At 36.5% G+C, this 17,973-nt stretch overlaps 1 protein-coding gene across 1 annotated transcript in view; it reads right to left on the minus strand.

Moving 5' to 3' along the window:
* Window positions 1-17,973, minus strand: part of HERC1 (HECT and RLD domain containing E3 ubiquitin protein ligase family member 1) — a 177,455-nt gene that overhangs the window by 122,632 nt on the left and 36,850 nt on the right. Inside the window, exons 4-17 of the mRNA XM_045294958.1 lie at window positions 16,821-17,015; window positions 15,814-16,125; window positions 13,871-13,967; window positions 13,184-13,327; window positions 12,019-12,146; window positions 9,658-9,802; window positions 9,382-9,553; window positions 8,449-8,583; window positions 7,966-8,131; window positions 6,463-6,588; window positions 5,676-5,897; window positions 5,052-5,204; window positions 4,770-4,902; window positions 1,659-1,850 (exon numbers count right to left, since the gene is read on the minus strand). Coding sequence (XP_045150893.1) covers window positions 1,659-1,850; window positions 4,770-4,902; window positions 5,052-5,204; window positions 5,676-5,897; window positions 6,463-6,588; window positions 7,966-8,131; window positions 8,449-8,583; window positions 9,382-9,553; window positions 9,658-9,802; window positions 12,019-12,146; window positions 13,184-13,327; window positions 13,871-13,967; window positions 15,814-16,125; window positions 16,821-17,015 — 2,320 coding nt within the window. The remainder of the gene's footprint in view (window positions 1-1,658; window positions 1,851-4,769; window positions 4,903-5,051; window positions 5,205-5,675; window positions 5,898-6,462; window positions 6,589-7,965; window positions 8,132-8,448; window positions 8,584-9,381; window positions 9,554-9,657; window positions 9,803-12,018; window positions 12,147-13,183; window positions 13,328-13,870; window positions 13,968-15,813; window positions 16,126-16,820; window positions 17,016-17,973) is intronic.

Consider the following 17,973-nt stretch of genomic DNA (forward strand, 5'->3'; position numbering starts at 1 on the left):
TGATCACACAGGCTGGTGTGCTTCTTCCATGTGGGCTTTGTTGCTTCTCAGCTAGATGGCCGCTTGTTTATCTTCAAGTCTTTAAGATCCCAGATGCTATATCTTTTGATAGCCAGGCACCATTAGCTTTCTTTTTAAATTATTATTATTATTAATCATTTTATTGGGGGCTCTTATAAATCTTACAACAATCCACCATTCAATGTACATATGTACTTTTGTTGACATCAATATATCCAAAACATTTTCTTTCTACTTGAACCTTTGGTATCAGCTCCTCTTTTTTCCCCTCCCTCCCCCACCGTCCCACCCTCATGAATCCTTGATCAATTATATATTGTTGTTATTTTGTGTCTTATACTGTCCATTGTCTCCCTTCACCCACATTTCTGTTCACCATTAGCTTTCTTTACCACATTTGCTTATGCACTCATTTTGACATGACGTGTTCTTATAGGTCATTTTGCCCAACCCCCTTGCTAACCAGCAGGGGGGAAAAAAAACCATCAAGACTCCAAGAAGTTATAAGTGAATTGTTTAGGACCAATCAAGAAGTTATAGTGAGTTGTTTAGAATCAATCATACAACAAGTTACTAGTATATCCAAGATGAAATTCTAGATGTTTTTATGTCCATCCCAGCATCTTTTCAAAAATCAAGTGCCCTTGCTTGAAAAGATTTTTCAGTGATAAAAGTTCTTTGATAGCCCGAGAGTGACTCCAAAGAAAAAATGCATGGATGTTCTTCTAGTCACACGATTTTTAAGTTTATTCAACTATCTAGGAATACCAATACTTATAATAAATCAAGAATGGATTTTTTTTTTTAAAAAAAGACTTCTTGAGCTATGCCTATAATTAGAATGCGATTTCCTATAAAGCTACTAATAATAAAAGCAAGATGCCGCCCCCAAATAAAAACATTAATAAATAAAAACTAAAAAATCAAGATCCCAATATATTAACCAATCCCAAATATTTTACTGTCAAAGATTTAAAAGTAAAAATTGGATTTGAAAAGCAAAATGTTTGCATCAAATCAATCAACTACATAATGCATTGGTTGGAGTCCCTGTAAGAAAAAATGAGCACTAGTGGTTTAATGGTTAAGCACTAAAAGATCAGAAGTATGAACCCACCCAGCCATTCCACCAGAAAAAGATGTGGCAGTCTGTCTCTGTAAAGGATTTACAGCCTGGGGGCATTTCTACTCTGTCCTATAGGGTTTCCGTAAGTCAGACTCAACTCAACAGCCATTGGTTTGGGCTTGGGCTTGGTTAAGTAAACAAACAAACAAACAAACAAAAAACTCCCTTCTCCCAATTAACCTATTCGGCAAAGCTTTCCTGTTATACACTTTAAGATGCATCCCAATTTTCAACTATTTTTTTCAGTTGTCTTAGAATCAATAAAACACAGTATTCAAATTGATGACCATCAAAGACCTTTTTTATGACCCTCTGATATACATATATTTGAACTATTTCCCTAAGTTATTCCATCCCAGTCGTCCACATTAGGCAGTCAGCTCTTAGAAAATAGCAGCCATATCTTTTTGGTCATACAAAACACACAGGGACAGATACGATTTACCTGACGAGCGTAGGAGGGCTCACTGTTCTCAAAAGCATTATTTGCTCCTTCATTAACTCTCCTTACCATGAAGAGGCCACTGTAACTCTTGGTCCTCTAGAAGAGCAGCAGCTGGCAGGAGTCTATTAAGGCAATCAAGAGGTGGCAGCAGATCTAGGAGGTAACTCAACAGAGGCCGAGCCACTGACACTGGGAGCAACAGCAGGGAGTTAACAATCTGGCACAGCATACTGCCTGCAGCAGAGACATATATCACATCTAGGAAAGATGAGAAATGTAACACGAATTAAGTGTTTCAAGCAAATTTAAAAAAGAACGAACCCAAGACAACATTTTTGCCTAGAATCAAACGTATTCAACAACTCTCAGTTGCACACTGTTCCTAGTAGCTCATATGGTATTAGATTTAATTATTTTTTGACAGTGCTACCAAGAGACAATTTGTGGAAAAGCATACATGCTGTCCATGTCAACCAATTTCAACTTCCTTAAAATGCATTATGAGTTTCTCATTCACAAATTTATCCTCGTTTTAAAATTTACACAATAAATATTTACTAAATGACTACAATATACTCGGCACTGATACAGGTGAAAGTGAAGGGTATTTAGCCATGAACCATGCAGAGAAAAGTCTTGCCTTATACTTATTATATTTGAGTGGGGGGCACCTTTATTTTAAAACCAAAATTTACATTTTTCCCCCCTAAGATCACCTTAATAGATCTGTCTTTTTATTATCTGTATTGGCTTTAGATTGGCAATTTTGCTTCAAATCCTTTTTTTAAAAAAAGAAAAGCAAAAATATCATTTTAAATTACCTTGACAGCATTACCAAACCACAATAGTTTCAAACTATTCATATTTTTAACCAACATCAACTTTGTGGTAGATACTGTATTAGCACAGGTTACATAGTGAAAGGACAAGACCCTAACTGAGACCCTCAGAATACCTGCTATCACCCAGTGAGGTACACAGACAATTAGCATCAGGTGATTCGAATCCATTTCAGATAGGACAGAATGCAGGGTGACATGGGAGAACACGATGGATGCAAACCAAGCTTTGGGATCAAGGTTTTCTGTTCAAGGCTCCAGTAAGATGCTAAAGCAGGATTTTCCGAGCAGTTTCTACGGAGGTTGTATGGGGTGAGGGACCCTGTGGTGCCTATGTAAACCTGAAACTTCTTCTAACTCTCATAAGACTCATTTGAATCACACACACACACACAAAAACAGGATGCTAAAGCAAGGTCTAAGCTAAGACCTAAAGAAGACCCACAGAACAAGTAAGACCACATCCTATCTATCCTGAGACCACAGAACTTGACGGTGCCCTGCTATTACACTACCTACTGTGCTGACCGCTAAAAGAGTGGGAGAAAAATGTGGAACAAAGAGCAAATTCTTAAAGAAAAAAAAAAAATCCAGATGTACTGGACTTGTAGCAGAGGAATCCCAGAGAATGTCAGCCTGAGACAATTAAAATTTAAATTTGGAATTGAACCATTCCTGGAGGACACCTTTCAGCTACATATCAGATTGAATCACAAATAAAAAATGTTATGACTATTGAGCTCTTAAAAAAAAATCGCCTACATGAGATCAAATGGCCAACATTACCATAAAACAAAATTTGCGGGATGAGGGCTAGAAGCGAGCGCAATGGAAACAGAATAAATAAATAAATAAAATGTTTGACACATTGTAAAAAATGTCACAAATGTCACTGAACTATATGTAGAGAAACTGTGAAATGCAAGCCTTATTTGCTGTGTTAATTTTCACCAGAAACATGTTCTTTAAAAAGAACAGGTAGAGTTATTTTTACTTTCTAGACACAAGTGTGCACATATGTGTTAACAGCAAAATATTTAAGGACATGAAAGAGTTTGTAGAAGTCCTTTGAGAAATTATAAGCTGTTCGATATACCGATAGGGGACTTAGAGAACACTGAAACAGAAATGAGGGGCCAGGTTATAAAGATGATGTACACCTAAACACAAGTGACACAGAGCAGTAGCATAAAGAAGGGGCACAAGTACTAAAGGGGCTAAGGAAACAGAATCAATGGTGTTTGGGGGAATTGCAGATGAAGGATATTTGGTTAGTTTTATTGCTTTTCTTAGTATTTCGTGGTAGGGAGGACCATCGAGAAATGAGCTCTTTGAATGCATTAAATTGTAGTTGCTGAAAAATAGCCAGAGAAGAAGCGGCTTTAGGTTTTTGATGTCTTTTCTTTCTTCAGCAGAGAACTTCAGATAGACATACTGAATAGACAAATTAAAATTTCAGTTGCCTTGGGGAAAGTATACACAGCAAATAACCAAGAAAAGGACACTCAGTGAAAGGCTCTAGTGGTACGAAACAGAGGTCTCAGCACTATGCAGATGTTGGAGAAGCACTGGGCATATGCATGCTTAAAGAAACTAGGGAGATCAGCTAGGGAGAATAATAGAGTTGAAGGCAAAGTCCAGAGAATGCTCAATACTAAAGGACATGTCCAAAGAGGGACTTACCCAAGTATTTTAATTCCCAGAAAGATTTCAACTGGACTCGTCTCCATAGTGCCGAAATGTCATCAGGTAACCTGGCTGAATGTTTTTTTAACCTCTATGCCAGCCATCAACACCCACAGGGTGGCACCACAAAGCTTCTATATTGGGGAAAGTGGGGGGGTGGGGGGGAGTGGGGGGCGGGAGGCAGCCCCCTCACCCCAGCTCTCCTGCTTCTATATATATGCAAAAGAGTCATTAAGAAATAAAATAATGATCCCTGATTCTCAAAAACAGAGGCCTGTCAGTAGAATATCAACATCACAGCTAAGCAGACATCGAGAGAAGAGGCACTTGAGAAGAAAAGCCACAGCAAACGCTGAAGATATGTAAATTAACAGCATAGAGAATATCGCTTTATGCCATCTAAACACCGATCTTTTATATTCTTTGATATGTCTTTAAATTAGGCCTCTTTTCATGCCAATTGGAATCTTTTAATATTTATCAGAGCCATCATCATTACCACTAACGCCAAACCAAGACTGAAGGGATCTTCATTGGAATGGAGACTCACGAAGATCATTCTTATTCCACTCAGACTTCATGGCCTCTTCAGGCTTTGGAAAGGCTACAGGTTTTTGCTTTCCAATCACTGATTAAATCCAATACCACACACCTCTTAATTTTCCTCCAACGCTGCCATTCCAAGGACTTTCTCTGAGCAAATTTGAAGAGCGTAAATAAATATCTGTGGCATGAGGCAACAGGAGCTGAAGGTGCTTATGAAGCAATGCCACACTGCTTGAGTTCTGAGGAGGGAGAAAAGTTGCCTAAATTACTATTTTGAAAGATTCAAAGTATACGGATATAATGGTATCCCCAAATACCTGGACCCTGATAAACATCCCCAAATATTTAAGAACCGATAAACCACCATAAGCCGCAAAGAATCCAATACCTCACTAATGTTATTGATGTGGCAAAAAGCCAACAGCTGTTTTTGAAGAGAACACAGCAGTTCGTGCAGGTGCGCGGGCTGACTGTTCTCTGATGACGACGCTCCAAGTAGAAATTTATCACTATTCTTTTCTAGCTCTCCAAACGCTTGATCCTATAACGCATAAAGGAAGACTGTATCTGAAGTGTTTAAAGAGGAAAAACAAACACAAGATTCTGACCTAAGAAGCCATTGTCCTCCGCCCATTGTCAATTTTAAAATCTTTGCTATGATCTTAGTGTCATTTCCTACTAAGTGGTAAGATCTATCAAGCAGTTGCTTAATTATTATAACACAACTACATTAATACCAAAAAAATTAAGTAAATTTCTGAAATAAATCTCTTTGGAATTCTGAAATAAATGTTTTTTGGCCCACACAATCTTCCAGAAGATTTTCTAAGTCCCCCTTCCCATTTTTTGGGTGGGGTGGGGTGGGAGCAGTGCAGTGCAGTGCGAGACAGGGCTTCATTTGTCTCTTTGAGTACTTAAATGTGAAATACCTAGAGACTTGCAAACATTCCCACTCCTTCTATAAAAAGTGCTTTACTTTTTTTTTGTTTTACTATAATGAAAAACAACTTACTGTATAAAATCCTAAATTTCTTAAGAGAGTCTTCATCAAAATTTCAGCCAGATGGGTATCTGGATAGCAGCTCTGAGTGCCATACGGCTGATCTGCCAGGTTTCCATAGCTAGTACACACAGATGAGAGGTCAGCAGCATCAGCGGGTGAGCTATAGCCAAGTAAGGAGGCTACGTGGGTGTGATCTTGCAAACTTGTCAGAATGATATCCAGTTGCATTCTCTAAAGAAAAAATATTTCCATTGATGAAATAGGAGTAGGTAAATAATCAGCCTAAAATGAATAGACAAAAGAAATGGGAGAATCCTAGGAAAAAATCTAAACTTATATTAACTACTCATTTTTTCTACTGAGTTGAGCAATAGATATATATATATATAAGATATTAAAAATGGAAATATAATCAAATACTTTTACATAAACCGTTTTAAAAGTAAAAACCTTTTTGTATAAGCAATTTCAGACAAAGTTCTGGGCATCAAACAAATAGCAGGGCACATCTTGACTTCAACCCAGCATACTACAAATAAGTCAAAGGGTCTCTGGTTTGATACTGAAAGGATTATTAGAAATTTTATAATTTTAATATTAGCTGAAAATCTTTTAATAAATCATCCCTTGCTTTACCCAGAGTTTTCAGAAATCTAAGAACTCTCTCAGCATGTAACATTAAATAAGTAGGATTTAACAGATCCATCAAGTATTACGTGATGAGTTGATTAGCTTTATTTACTTGTGAGAGAGGGAGTGGGATTACTGTTTGCTTAGATGCCACTCAAAGGCATACCTGTCCTTTAGATAAGCTTTCCCATCTGTCAGGTCCTTGAGGTAAAAGAGAATGAAGTAATTCCATCCGTTCTCGTAATGGAGGTAATAACATGGTTGCTCCCACTGACAGAGTTTCAATTACTACCTAAAATCAAAAAAGAAGAGTAAATGTACGAGCCTGGTTCTTTCTTGGTAATAAAAACACACAAACATAAATTCACATCCTGAATAAAGGGGCATGTGAGAAGAAAAAAGAAAGCATGCAAGTTCTTCTTTGGAAGTCCTTAAGAAAAATACTAAGACAGGTATATTTTCATCTAGAAATTTCTGTGTGGCAATAATAATGTCTCCCTTTTAATATTGATTTTAGTAATTTTGGTCAGACTATGTCACTTTGATTTTAAAATAACTTATGTTTTAGTGGTTTTTCTCAATTGTTTTTCTATTCTCCAATTCATTTGTTTCACTCTAATATTTATTCTCTTTTCTGATGCTTGCTTTGAGTTTAGATGCACCTTCTCTTTCTAATTTCCTAAGTTGAGATCTTAATGATTTAAGATGATTCCTATTTTTTAACATAGGCATTAAGCATTGCTATCAAGTGGATTCTGACTCACAGAAACACTAAATAGGGTTTCTGAGGTTGTAAATCTGTCCAGGAGCAGACAGCTTCATCTCTCTCCTGCAGAGCAGATGGTGGGTGTGAAGGTCTGACCTTTTAGCAAACAGTCAAATGCTTACCCATCAGGCTCCTTCCAATTGCTGTAAATTTTTCTCTAGCACTGCTTCTGCTACAGTCCATTAATTTTGATATGCTGTGTTTCTAGCTTCATTCTTCTAAAAGTATTTTTAAATTCCCTTCATGACTTCTTCTTTAACCAATGGTTATTTAGGATTGTGCGAGTTTTTTTGTTTTGCTTTATATTGCAAAAAATAAGTTTTCCCCTAAATTTCCTCAAATTTAATATTGTAATAAATATGTTAATTATTATTATAACTATTATAAACGAATCCTTTTAACATTAAAGTTGTATTGATGTTATATTATAAATGTGTTAAATAACATGAAATAATCAGGCTTCTATCCCTGGCCTCTTATTCCTCTGTGAAGTCAACTTTTCTCCCCTAAATTTGCATGGCTAGTAGATGGTGCAAACCACTATTCTATCAACTGTGTGCATGTGCAACAGTTACAGATGCACGTAACACTGAGTCCTTGCCTTCAAATCCACCATCTGGTGGAAAAGACAGACATGCTTACATACTGTCAACTACAATAAAGTGCGAAGCCATGAGACCATGGCTAATGTGATGGAAAGACAGGTAAAGAAAGGTTTCGTAGAGGTATCAAATGAACTTTCTTTTGAAGGATATGTTAACTCCAAAAAAGATATTCCACCAAGAAAATAGAAGTAAAGAGCATTGGACTGAAGGTGTGCAATGCATAGTTGAATATACGAGTTATAATACCTCAAGGAAAGAAGTAGTTTGAGTTACAGACTCGCAACTGCTATAGTCTTACCTCCTGGATTTCATCTGGGACAGTTGAGTCCATCAGTCTGAAGAGCAAATTTCTAAGTGGACCTGCCTGCCTCCCAAGAATGCTGGTAGCTACCCCTCCTGCAAGCGCAAGAGCAAGGTGATTTGAAAGCAGCTTCAGGCACAGCTTGAGGAAATTGTGGTGTTCCCTGAAACCAAATAAAAGGCTGTGAGTTTTTCTAATATAAAAGAGCAAGTGTTACTCAGTTTGAATAACCATTTTTCTCTTTAGAAATTTTGTTGAGTCCTGACCAAGAATAACGTTTAAAGCCTGATTTGTAACATTGAGTATAACTTTCTCTAAAGGTTATTATCAGTAACTAAGTTGAGCTCGTTTTTTTAGAATGTAGAGGAGTATTGTTCCACTGGGGGTGGGGGCGGTGGTAAATAGTAACGACTAAAAGTAGCAGTAAGTACAAAACAAGTAGCTAATATACACACATGCACCCACACGTGTAACACGTACCTTGATGAAGGAAAAGGGAGTGGAGGGATTTCACTGTTTATTTTATCACAGTATCTCTCAAGAAAGGAACGCAGGTGTGAAAAGGTACTCTCTTCAAGGTCTACACAATAAGGTCGGTGCCATGCAACAACTTGTCTAGAAGAAAGAATAAGAAAATCATGAAATAGTCCTAAAATGAAAATTTCACACAAGATGACATTATTAGATTTCAACAGGATACACAAAGACCTCCTTGATTATGAAGGAGATGAAATCTTTTACTTTGGCTACTGAAAGAAGCCAAGAATTCACCATCCGCACAGTTCTTCAAGAACCTGTTTCAGAAAATTTGGATATTCACTTACCTGAAGGCAAATGAAATGATCTTTAAAAAAAAAAAAGATCCAGTTGCCTCTTTTCCTTTAAGAAACAGATTTCCACACACAAAGCAACCACTTTAGGTTATAATTATGGTCACTATATTGTTTTGTTTTCCAATAAAACCAACCAGATAAAGGGCACTGAGATAATCAAGTACTTAAAAAAAAATAAAAGTGAGCTCTGATTTTGATTATTTCAATTCATTCTTTCCTTTGATACGCAGACATCTTCCTTTTTCTGTGTCTTAAATTAAAAAAGTTTACAAGGAAGTTAAATTTTTTAAATGTGTTTAAATATAGAGTATAATTTCCTGCCTTAAGAAACATCTTTAATTTTCAACATTCAAATAAAAGGAAATCTAGATGTCATTTCTATAATACTGAAAAGAAATCAATACTAGAAATGCTCATGAACAAAGTATGGTTATTTGTTTTGTTTTTTCCAACAGTTTTATTGATATATACCATACAAGGTAGACCATACAATTCAACAGATTAATCACATTCGTTATTTGTTTCTATAGATATTTGTTGTAATTAAAACTTGAAAAAATTTTCAAGTGGCCACTCTCACCTGTCCCTAGGAAGCGCAGTCCATGCCAGGCTATGTGATGTTCCAGCTGAGATCTGCTGAATTGCTATGCCATCTAAGCCACTCACTTTCTTTGGTTTAGTTATAGGGCCGGTGGAATTTCCTTGGCCACATTGTCCCATAGAGTTATTGCCCCAGGCATAAACTTCATTATCTACAACAAAACCCAAAGTGCCAAAGCAAAGGCAAATTTAAATGGAATACATTTTGGGAACTCATGGCTAATATTATTTCCTTAAAATCAAAAAGGACGTTTACCATGAGAAAGGGCTAAACAATGACTGTCTCCAATAGAAATATCAACGATTCTGGTGGCAGCCAGGTCTTCAATAAGCTTGGGTCTCAAGGCAGTAGCTTCTGAAGAACCACAACCCAGACACGCTCCACAACCCCACGCATAGACCTGAAATACAAACGGAAATACAGCACACAATTTCCTGAGACCGTTTCGTGATGACTGAAATTGTGTAGAAAAAAGTATAACCTATCAATCAAGCAAACAAGAGAATGGTATAATTCTAAATAACTTTTTTTGTGTTAAAATGAGAATTACTGTTTTGATCATTTTATAGATTGTCACAGGGATTTATTTTGTGCTTTTTTCCCCCCAACCTATCTGTCCGAGTTGTGCCTTTTCATAGTGGAGCTTTTTCCCTTGGGAAACTCATTTCCCAGAGCTAGTGAGCGAAGTGTGAGAACGCGGTAACTCCTGGCCATGATGCTGGGGCTTGGTATACCTATCAAGTCACGTGTAAAACAGTAAAGTTAAATAAAATCTCAGGGACAAGCGAGGCCACCAGGTGTACAGGGAGGGGTCTGCGGTGGGCGGAGCCTCCATCACGAGGGGGCGGGGCCTCATCATGGAGGGGCGTGGCGGGGGTGTCCCTGAAAACTGTAGCTCACCCAGGCCTCCTCAGACTCCAGTGCTTTGCGCCTCCCGATTGGTGAGAGACTGGGGGACGCCCCGCCTGTTGCAGAAATTGCTCCCACATATTTCTGTTTTGCCTTTGCCATGCCTCACTATTCCTGCTTCCTTCGGTCAGGCTCCCCCGCAGCTGTCACAGCCACATGCTCCCTCCACAGCCCCCCCGCAGCCTAGCCGGACTCCCACCACAGGCGGCTCCGCAGTGAAGGAGAGGCGATGGGAGCGCTGGGGTCACGTGGGAAGCTCCCGCCCATCTATTTTGTGCTTTTTTCAATGTCCCAAAGACATGGGCCCCGACTGACACAGACCTTGCCCTACTATCTATTTGAGGAAGTGTTGTTCAACTCACTGCCAGTGTTTAATATGTGACTTTTGTTGGTTTTCTCAGCATTCACTTAACAATTATTATTAACAACTAACAAGCAAAAGAATATTTGACCATTTTTTAAAAAATTAAAATCAAAAAATTATCTTATATGGCCATTTGTAGGCAAAGTAGAAATCATTACCCCTCTTCATATGAAGGAAGTATGTAAGGTTCAAGGAACAGCTGGTGTGTCTGCAGACAAAGAGCTAATAAATAAGCATTTTCTGACTTCAATGTATGGGTTATCTCCATAAAATCCAAAATGTAAATGAGAAATTTTAGGTTTTAAGGCAGCAACCAGTTGTAGCAAGCATGTAATTAACATAACAAAAGGTAAGGAATAGTTTGAGTTAAATTCTTTACAGGACATAAAAAATTGTAATCTTTCAACAACAACCAAAAAAATTACATGCTAATTTCAGCTTTGGGGAATTAAGTCAGAAAACATTAGTATACAAACAAGATTGTGCCTGAAACACAATACCAAATCCAGTGCGATCAAGTCAGTTTTGAATCACTGTGACCCTATAAAAAGTTTCCAAGAATACATCTTCATCTAATCAAACTTTTCTCCCTCAGCATGAATGGTGGGTTTGAAATGCTGCTCGTGGAGTTAGTAGCCTAACATCTCACCCACCAGAGCACATAATGGGACCCCATGAAGAGTGAAAGAATGGGTGGCTAGCTTGGGTTTCTCTGTCATCACTGATTCATGCAAGGGGGAAGTTACTGTCAGCCCATCATTACATTGGGTTATATCCCTCCCCATCATCAGCCTATTGCCAATGTCCTTTAAAGGTTTTAAAATCATTTTTCTAATTACTAGCTACAAGACAGCACCAAACAAATGGGGAGGAAGTATCAAAATACTCATGTGACCATTCAAAATCTATTAAAGGGATTATAAATTCTGACTGCCCAAAACCCAATTCCTCTGTTTTATTCCATATGGAAGTGGTGTGTTCTCTTTACTCTCTTAAATGCCTCCTGACAGTCCAAATCACTGGTTCTGGCAATATCTATTTTTGCTTTCCCCACTAGCCATGATTTTTAGGAAAATGGTGTGTAAAGGGTGGTGAGTGGGAAAGGGGTTTATGAAACCATTTTAAAGACCAGGAGACTGAAGGACGGTTTATCATGGCAGTCACACAGGCCAGCACAGAAAGCTTAGTTCTCTCTCTCTCTTTAAACATTAGTAAATCTTTTATTTTGTAGGTCAGCTAAGAAAATAATTTAACTATAAATTCCAATACAACGATTACTTTTTAGTTAACTAGTCCTCTTAAATACTCTTTCTACACCTTGTATGCTCACTGCTAGTCCTTACCTGCCCTGTTGATGTCAAAGCAAGTGAAGACTGGCTCCCGGCACAAACTTTGCGAATGAACATTCCTTGTAAAGCTTCGATAACTTTAGGTTTATACACTCTGTTGGTATCACCATGGCCAAGTTTCCCTATAAAAACAAACACATTCAAATGAAAAAAAAATCATTTTTTTAAAAGTCTAGTGCTTTTCTAAGTACTGAAGTTGATCAAGTTAAAATCTTTCTATGCCTACCTGATAGATGTGGAAAGTTATAAATTTCTGATTAGAGAATGTTAATAAGTGAGCATTTCTGTTACAGGAAAAGCAACAACGAACATCCTCTGTATCTTAATTTCCAATAATTAAAATCACTTGAAAGGAGATAAGGAAAATTATTTTTCTACATGTTTCTTTGCTTTAATGATTATTATTTCTAACGTCAAATTCATTGATATAATAGAAAGGTCATAACAAGAATGTATATGCATATTATTTTTTTAACTTTTTAAAATACTCAGTAGTTCACTAGATAGAAAACTTGGCAAATCACTAAAGAAGAAAAGCAAATGGTCGACAACATATAAATTCATCCTCACAGGGAATCAAGGAAATACAAATTAAATGCCATTTTTACTTTTGAAATTACTGAAAAAGAAGTCATTAATTCTATAGGGATAGGTGCACTCTCATACTGATGGGATCGGGAGTGAGTAAAGTGGCCCAAGATTTAGCCATAAGACTACTCATTGAGCTGTTGCTTTCAATATTGAAACAATTCAAGGCTATCTAGATATTCAATATTTAGAAACAAAGTTTATAAATTGGGTCATAATCACAAGAACAAAAACTTAACAGTTATTTAAAAGAAAGAGTAGAATCATGTTTGCCATAGAAAGATAACCATAAAATACTAATAGAAAAAAGCCAGCATGTTATAAAATAATACCAATGAATACATACTGGTCCCCTGTGGTTTTTAAAAAGATATCTGTATACATATTTGTATAAGTATGTATTTTTATTTGTATAAATATATATGTTTAGAAGTCTATCAAAAGGCTAACAATGGTTATGACAACATAAACAGTTTATTATTTTCTGCTCATTTGTATGAGTGTTTTGATGATAAGCATGTATAAAAAAGAAAAGAGCTCCCAATAAGTGCACTAAGTAATTTTTACATACCATTGTCTCCTCCTCCAAAAGACCACACGGTTCTCCCATCTTTCGATAGAGCTATAGTATGTGAACTGCCACAGGAAACCTCGCCCACATTGCTAATGTCTTTTACTAATGTTGGAATATTACGGCTATTACTGTCACCATGACCTTGGATAAAACACAAACAACATAAAGAAACAATGCTGAATTAACTCTTTTTCTCTACTTTTTTCTCCTTGACAGGTAGAATAAACATACAAGTTAAAAAGACTGAGGTTCTATGATTGTGCATGTGTTTTAAAAGTACAATTAAGTATGAAAAACAGAATCATCTCCAGCATCTTCACAACCATTCTTCCCAAGCCCTTCCTAGACAGACACCCAATTCATTCAATGAACGATTAGAACTATTTTCTGTGGTCTTCTTACAGCACTTATCTTATGCTGATAGATTATAATCTAATGATTAGATTATAACTTCAGGTGGTATCTTTCCTATTCCCCAAGCCCTACATATCTCCTGCTCACAAAAGGCACTCAACAAACATATGATGGACTTAACTCAAATATTAGCACCAAAATCTAGAGTATTTAATAAGATTATCTTCCTCTTAATGACAGTCATTGGCTAGTAAATCTATCAATGCTTCTCAGTAACTGATCATTTCTATTTTTCTGTGAGTATAACTCCAATTAAAAAAAAAATCTTACCTAATCTTCCAAAGTCTCCTTCACCCCACGTGTATAATTCACCATCTTCTGTGACAGCAGCACTATGTCGATAACCAGCTGATACACAAACAACTACCTACATTGCACACAAAATGAATGTGATTAGCACAAAGAAGCTAAAGCTACAATATTTAGTCCATATTTGATCCTAATCACAGACACTTAGAGGTACTGATATCTACAATTCATCCAGGAACTGCCAAGTATGGTTGTGGAGGCTATATGTGGGACAAGTGTACCTTCCCAAGAAAGGAAGGACTGAAATACATATGGTGTTCAGCTTGCCAAGTCACGGATTCTGGCAAAGGAGTGTATCTACCTGGAGAAGACACTTCTCTTAATGTACATAAAGTCACTGCAATGGTTAACAGGGGCCCTAACTTTATCAATCAACTCTTTACTCAAAGAGTTGGAAAGAAATAAGCATCCTTGGAACAAGGTCAATTTTAAAAATATTAATATAAAACCTCCAATTCTGGCTCATTAAAAATCACTATACAATAGGAATGAGACTAAAAAGAGACTTTGACTATTAATAATACAGAAAGACCTAAGCAGAATATAAGCTTATATTAAATAAACAACTGACAATATCTTTCTTTGATAAATAGAATCACAGAGAACACGGGGATATAGCAAAATATGAGGTTCATTAACGCTTTTTAACACTGACCAACATCAATGGCTACTGAGAAAAGATAAATAGTAAAAGTGTCTACACTAATGGCTCTGCCTCTATTTAATCTCTAAAAAACAAGAATTTATTTTAAGAAATTCAACTTTTATTTTCAACTAAAAATGCTGAGCACATAATATGTGCTAGGTACTCTGTTAAGAACATGGTCATTTTAGTATGAGATTTTTCATTTAAAATTTTGTAGTTTACTTCCATATGTATACTATGCTATGTTTAACAAACTGTATTTTCATTATAAAATGTAACATAAAAATAGAAAATTACAAAGTGTTAAAATCAAGAAAGAAAATTGTTCAAGAAAGATCTAGAAAATACAATTTCAAATAGTATTTATCTAAAACTTCTTTAAATCTCCACATTCAGAATCTTATCAAAGTATCCTCTGGTGTTTTCAAAGTAAACTATCTCTAGGAACACTGCTTTGGGGTTGATATTTAAAGTTAAAATATTGAAAGTTATAATAATGTAAAATTAATTTGATAGCCCATCCTAACAGACAATCTCTCATAAAAGGAGAGTACCATACTGTAGTTCTGGAATAAAGTTAAATTTTAAACTTCACAAGATATATATAATACAATCTTAAAATGTAAGAAGCCATTTATAATTAGGAAATTATTTTTACCTCTTTCAAAAGAGGTAAGAGAGAAATAAAACATGAGAACTAAATGTAGTTCTTGGTGGTACCAACGCTTGGTGTGTGACTTTGGGCAGTTACCTGCCCATTCTAAATATCTCTTCACTCAGGTCTCTGTAAAAATGCCAGCTCCTCCAGGATCCTCCAGCTTCATGATCTAATGTCACAACATGCTTACCTCTTAAATTTTCAATATAACCATGAGAAATTATTTTGTGTGTGTTTATTATCTCTACCCCACAGATTAAAACCCCATGAGAATAAAAGTTTGTCGTGTTCACTGCTATTTGTCTAATGCCTGAAAAATGCTTGACAATTGTATGATGCAGGATAAACATTAATTGAATGAATGACTGTCAGTTTCCTTAACTGGGAAGTAATAACTATATCACAAAGTTGTTATAGGATTAAATTTAACTCATGAATTTTCTAGTGATCTAAGAAAGTGTTTCATAAACTGTAAGGATGCCAAACTATATGAGTGTGGGGGAGGGAGGGACTTCAGAAAGAACCTATCAAAATCTAAATGGCAGTGTCAATTATAGCAGTGCATCTAATTATCTTAAATTCAAAAGAGAAAGCACATACCTTTCCCTGCAGAGGGCCCTGAATAAGTTTGGGATATTTCTGTGTTGAACTATTTCCATGTCCTAGTTTCCCATAATCACCATCTCCCCAACTGAAGACTTCTCCTTCTGCTGTAAAAGCTAGAGTGTGACCATCAGATCCTTTAGAAGAGGAAACCTTTTTGATGGACCTATGAGGTTCAAAGGTTAATTTTTTTAAAGTAGATTGATTATTGGAATCTCCAAGGCCCAGTCTCCCATAGCTGCCTTTACCACAAGCTCTGACAGAGCCATCCGTAGAAATTACAAAAGTGCAATACTGTCCAGCTTCAATCTATAAGCAAACAAACAGAATCATAATCATAAAATGTTTCTGTGAGAGTCAAAGTATAATACTTTAGGCTAGTTTCATCAAGGGGAGCTCAAAGAAAGTCTTTTAAAGCAGGACACAGCATGACCCTCCATAAGAATTATGAATAAATGGAAAATTTCGAAAACTAGCTTTTCCTTGTTGACTTTATTATGAAGCTCAAATTCATTTATATCTTATCTTTTAAGGTTATCTACAGGTAATAGCGCAATGAAATGACAAAATTAAAAGCTTTGGCTTTCTCTTATTATTTACGAAGGGTAAGAAAAAATTTCACAATACATACATTCTTTAAGGTTCATTACAGAAAATTATTCTGAACCCATATGGAAAAAAATTAATGAAAACAGTAATAAAATAGGCATAAAGGTCTATCATGGCTAAAATATAGAAAAAAATTTTTTTAATTTAAATGCCAGTTTAGCAAAGAGAAAATTCTAGTTTTCATTTCTTGAAACTTAGAAGAGCTATGAGTTATGGGTAACTGAAAATATATTTTTCTATTAAAATGAAAATAGTGTTGCAGTATGGTATATACACATTGTAGATAAGAAACCTTCGATGAAGACTTTTCAATTGTTTAAAAAGTCTTAAACATTATTTAAAGTAAACATGCATAAGTACATATGTGTCATTCATAAAATATATAGAGAACTCACAGTCTGAGCATCAGAGAAACTAGGAGCCAGTTTAGGTTGTAATATTTTTTCCTGGGTGCCTTCTACCAACTGATGGCTGCTGTTGCTCCCCCAAACATAGACCTCACAGGTCTCCGAGACAATGGGTGCATCTCCAGTCTGAATGTTATCTGGGCTAGCACATGTTCTTGAGTAGTCAGAAGCCATTCTGCAAACCTATCAAAATTAAAAATATGAAAAAAGCAATGAATATCCTCAATGGGCATTTTTATAAATATTCTCTGAAATAACTATTGACTTTCCTTCATAATACTCTCAGCTGCTCAAATAATCTAAGTATAACATATCTGGTCTTGAACACCAATGACTAGAGTATTTACTTCTGCAGAATAAACCACAAAAAGTTACTGTTAAGGCAGCAAAAATGGGGAGGCACAATCAATTCTTTTTTACCTAGATATTTTATTACATCTATAAGCAGTTGAAAAATGCCACTATTACTAATTCGATCACCTTTTCATACACTAGATGTTATCTTTATATGTATATCTTTCAAGAATTTTTATATACATGTTACCGTGGTTATATAAAAGAGCACCAAATGGTACAAAGGTAACATTAACATTTTCCCACGTGTCTACCCAATCTTTAAAACTGAGCCATGTGTAATGCAAAAATCACAATTTACTGCATCATTTTCCTTTAACTAGACATTAAGATTCTTTTCACTTGTCATGAGTTAAGAATATAGCTCTTTGAGGGATCGGCCCCAATCCCAACTACATGGGCAGCCCCCCATCCCAGCATAAGAATTCACTTCAGAGGACAGCACTGAAGCTATAGCTCAGGGAGAGGGGCATGTCTGATCAGAGCACACAGGAGCAAATGAAAGGGGAGGAACAGGGAGTGGAGCACATCCTGACCCACCAGCCCGAGGACGATATTCCTGCTCAGAGCAGCTAATGCACTGAGAGGACCATATGGCTGGCCCCACTATGAGACACGATGTCCCTCGCTGACCCATGGCCCTACAGGGGGCAACACTGAAAGCAGCGGGGGAATTGTGCCTGTTCTGACCCCACCACACTCAGGCAAAACACTAAGGGTGTGCAACAGAACAGCAAGGGGAACAGAGCAATGAAGTCCCCACGGAATACCAAAAATAGACTTTGGG

The sequence above is a fragment of the Echinops telfairi genome, unplaced genomic scaffold (genome assembly GCF_000313985.2).
Source record: "Echinops telfairi isolate 266 unplaced genomic scaffold, ASM31398v2 ScPeMD7_4048;HRSCAF=4782, whole genome shotgun sequence".
NCBI lineage: Eukaryota > Metazoa > Chordata > Mammalia > Afrosoricida > Tenrecidae > Echinops > Echinops telfairi.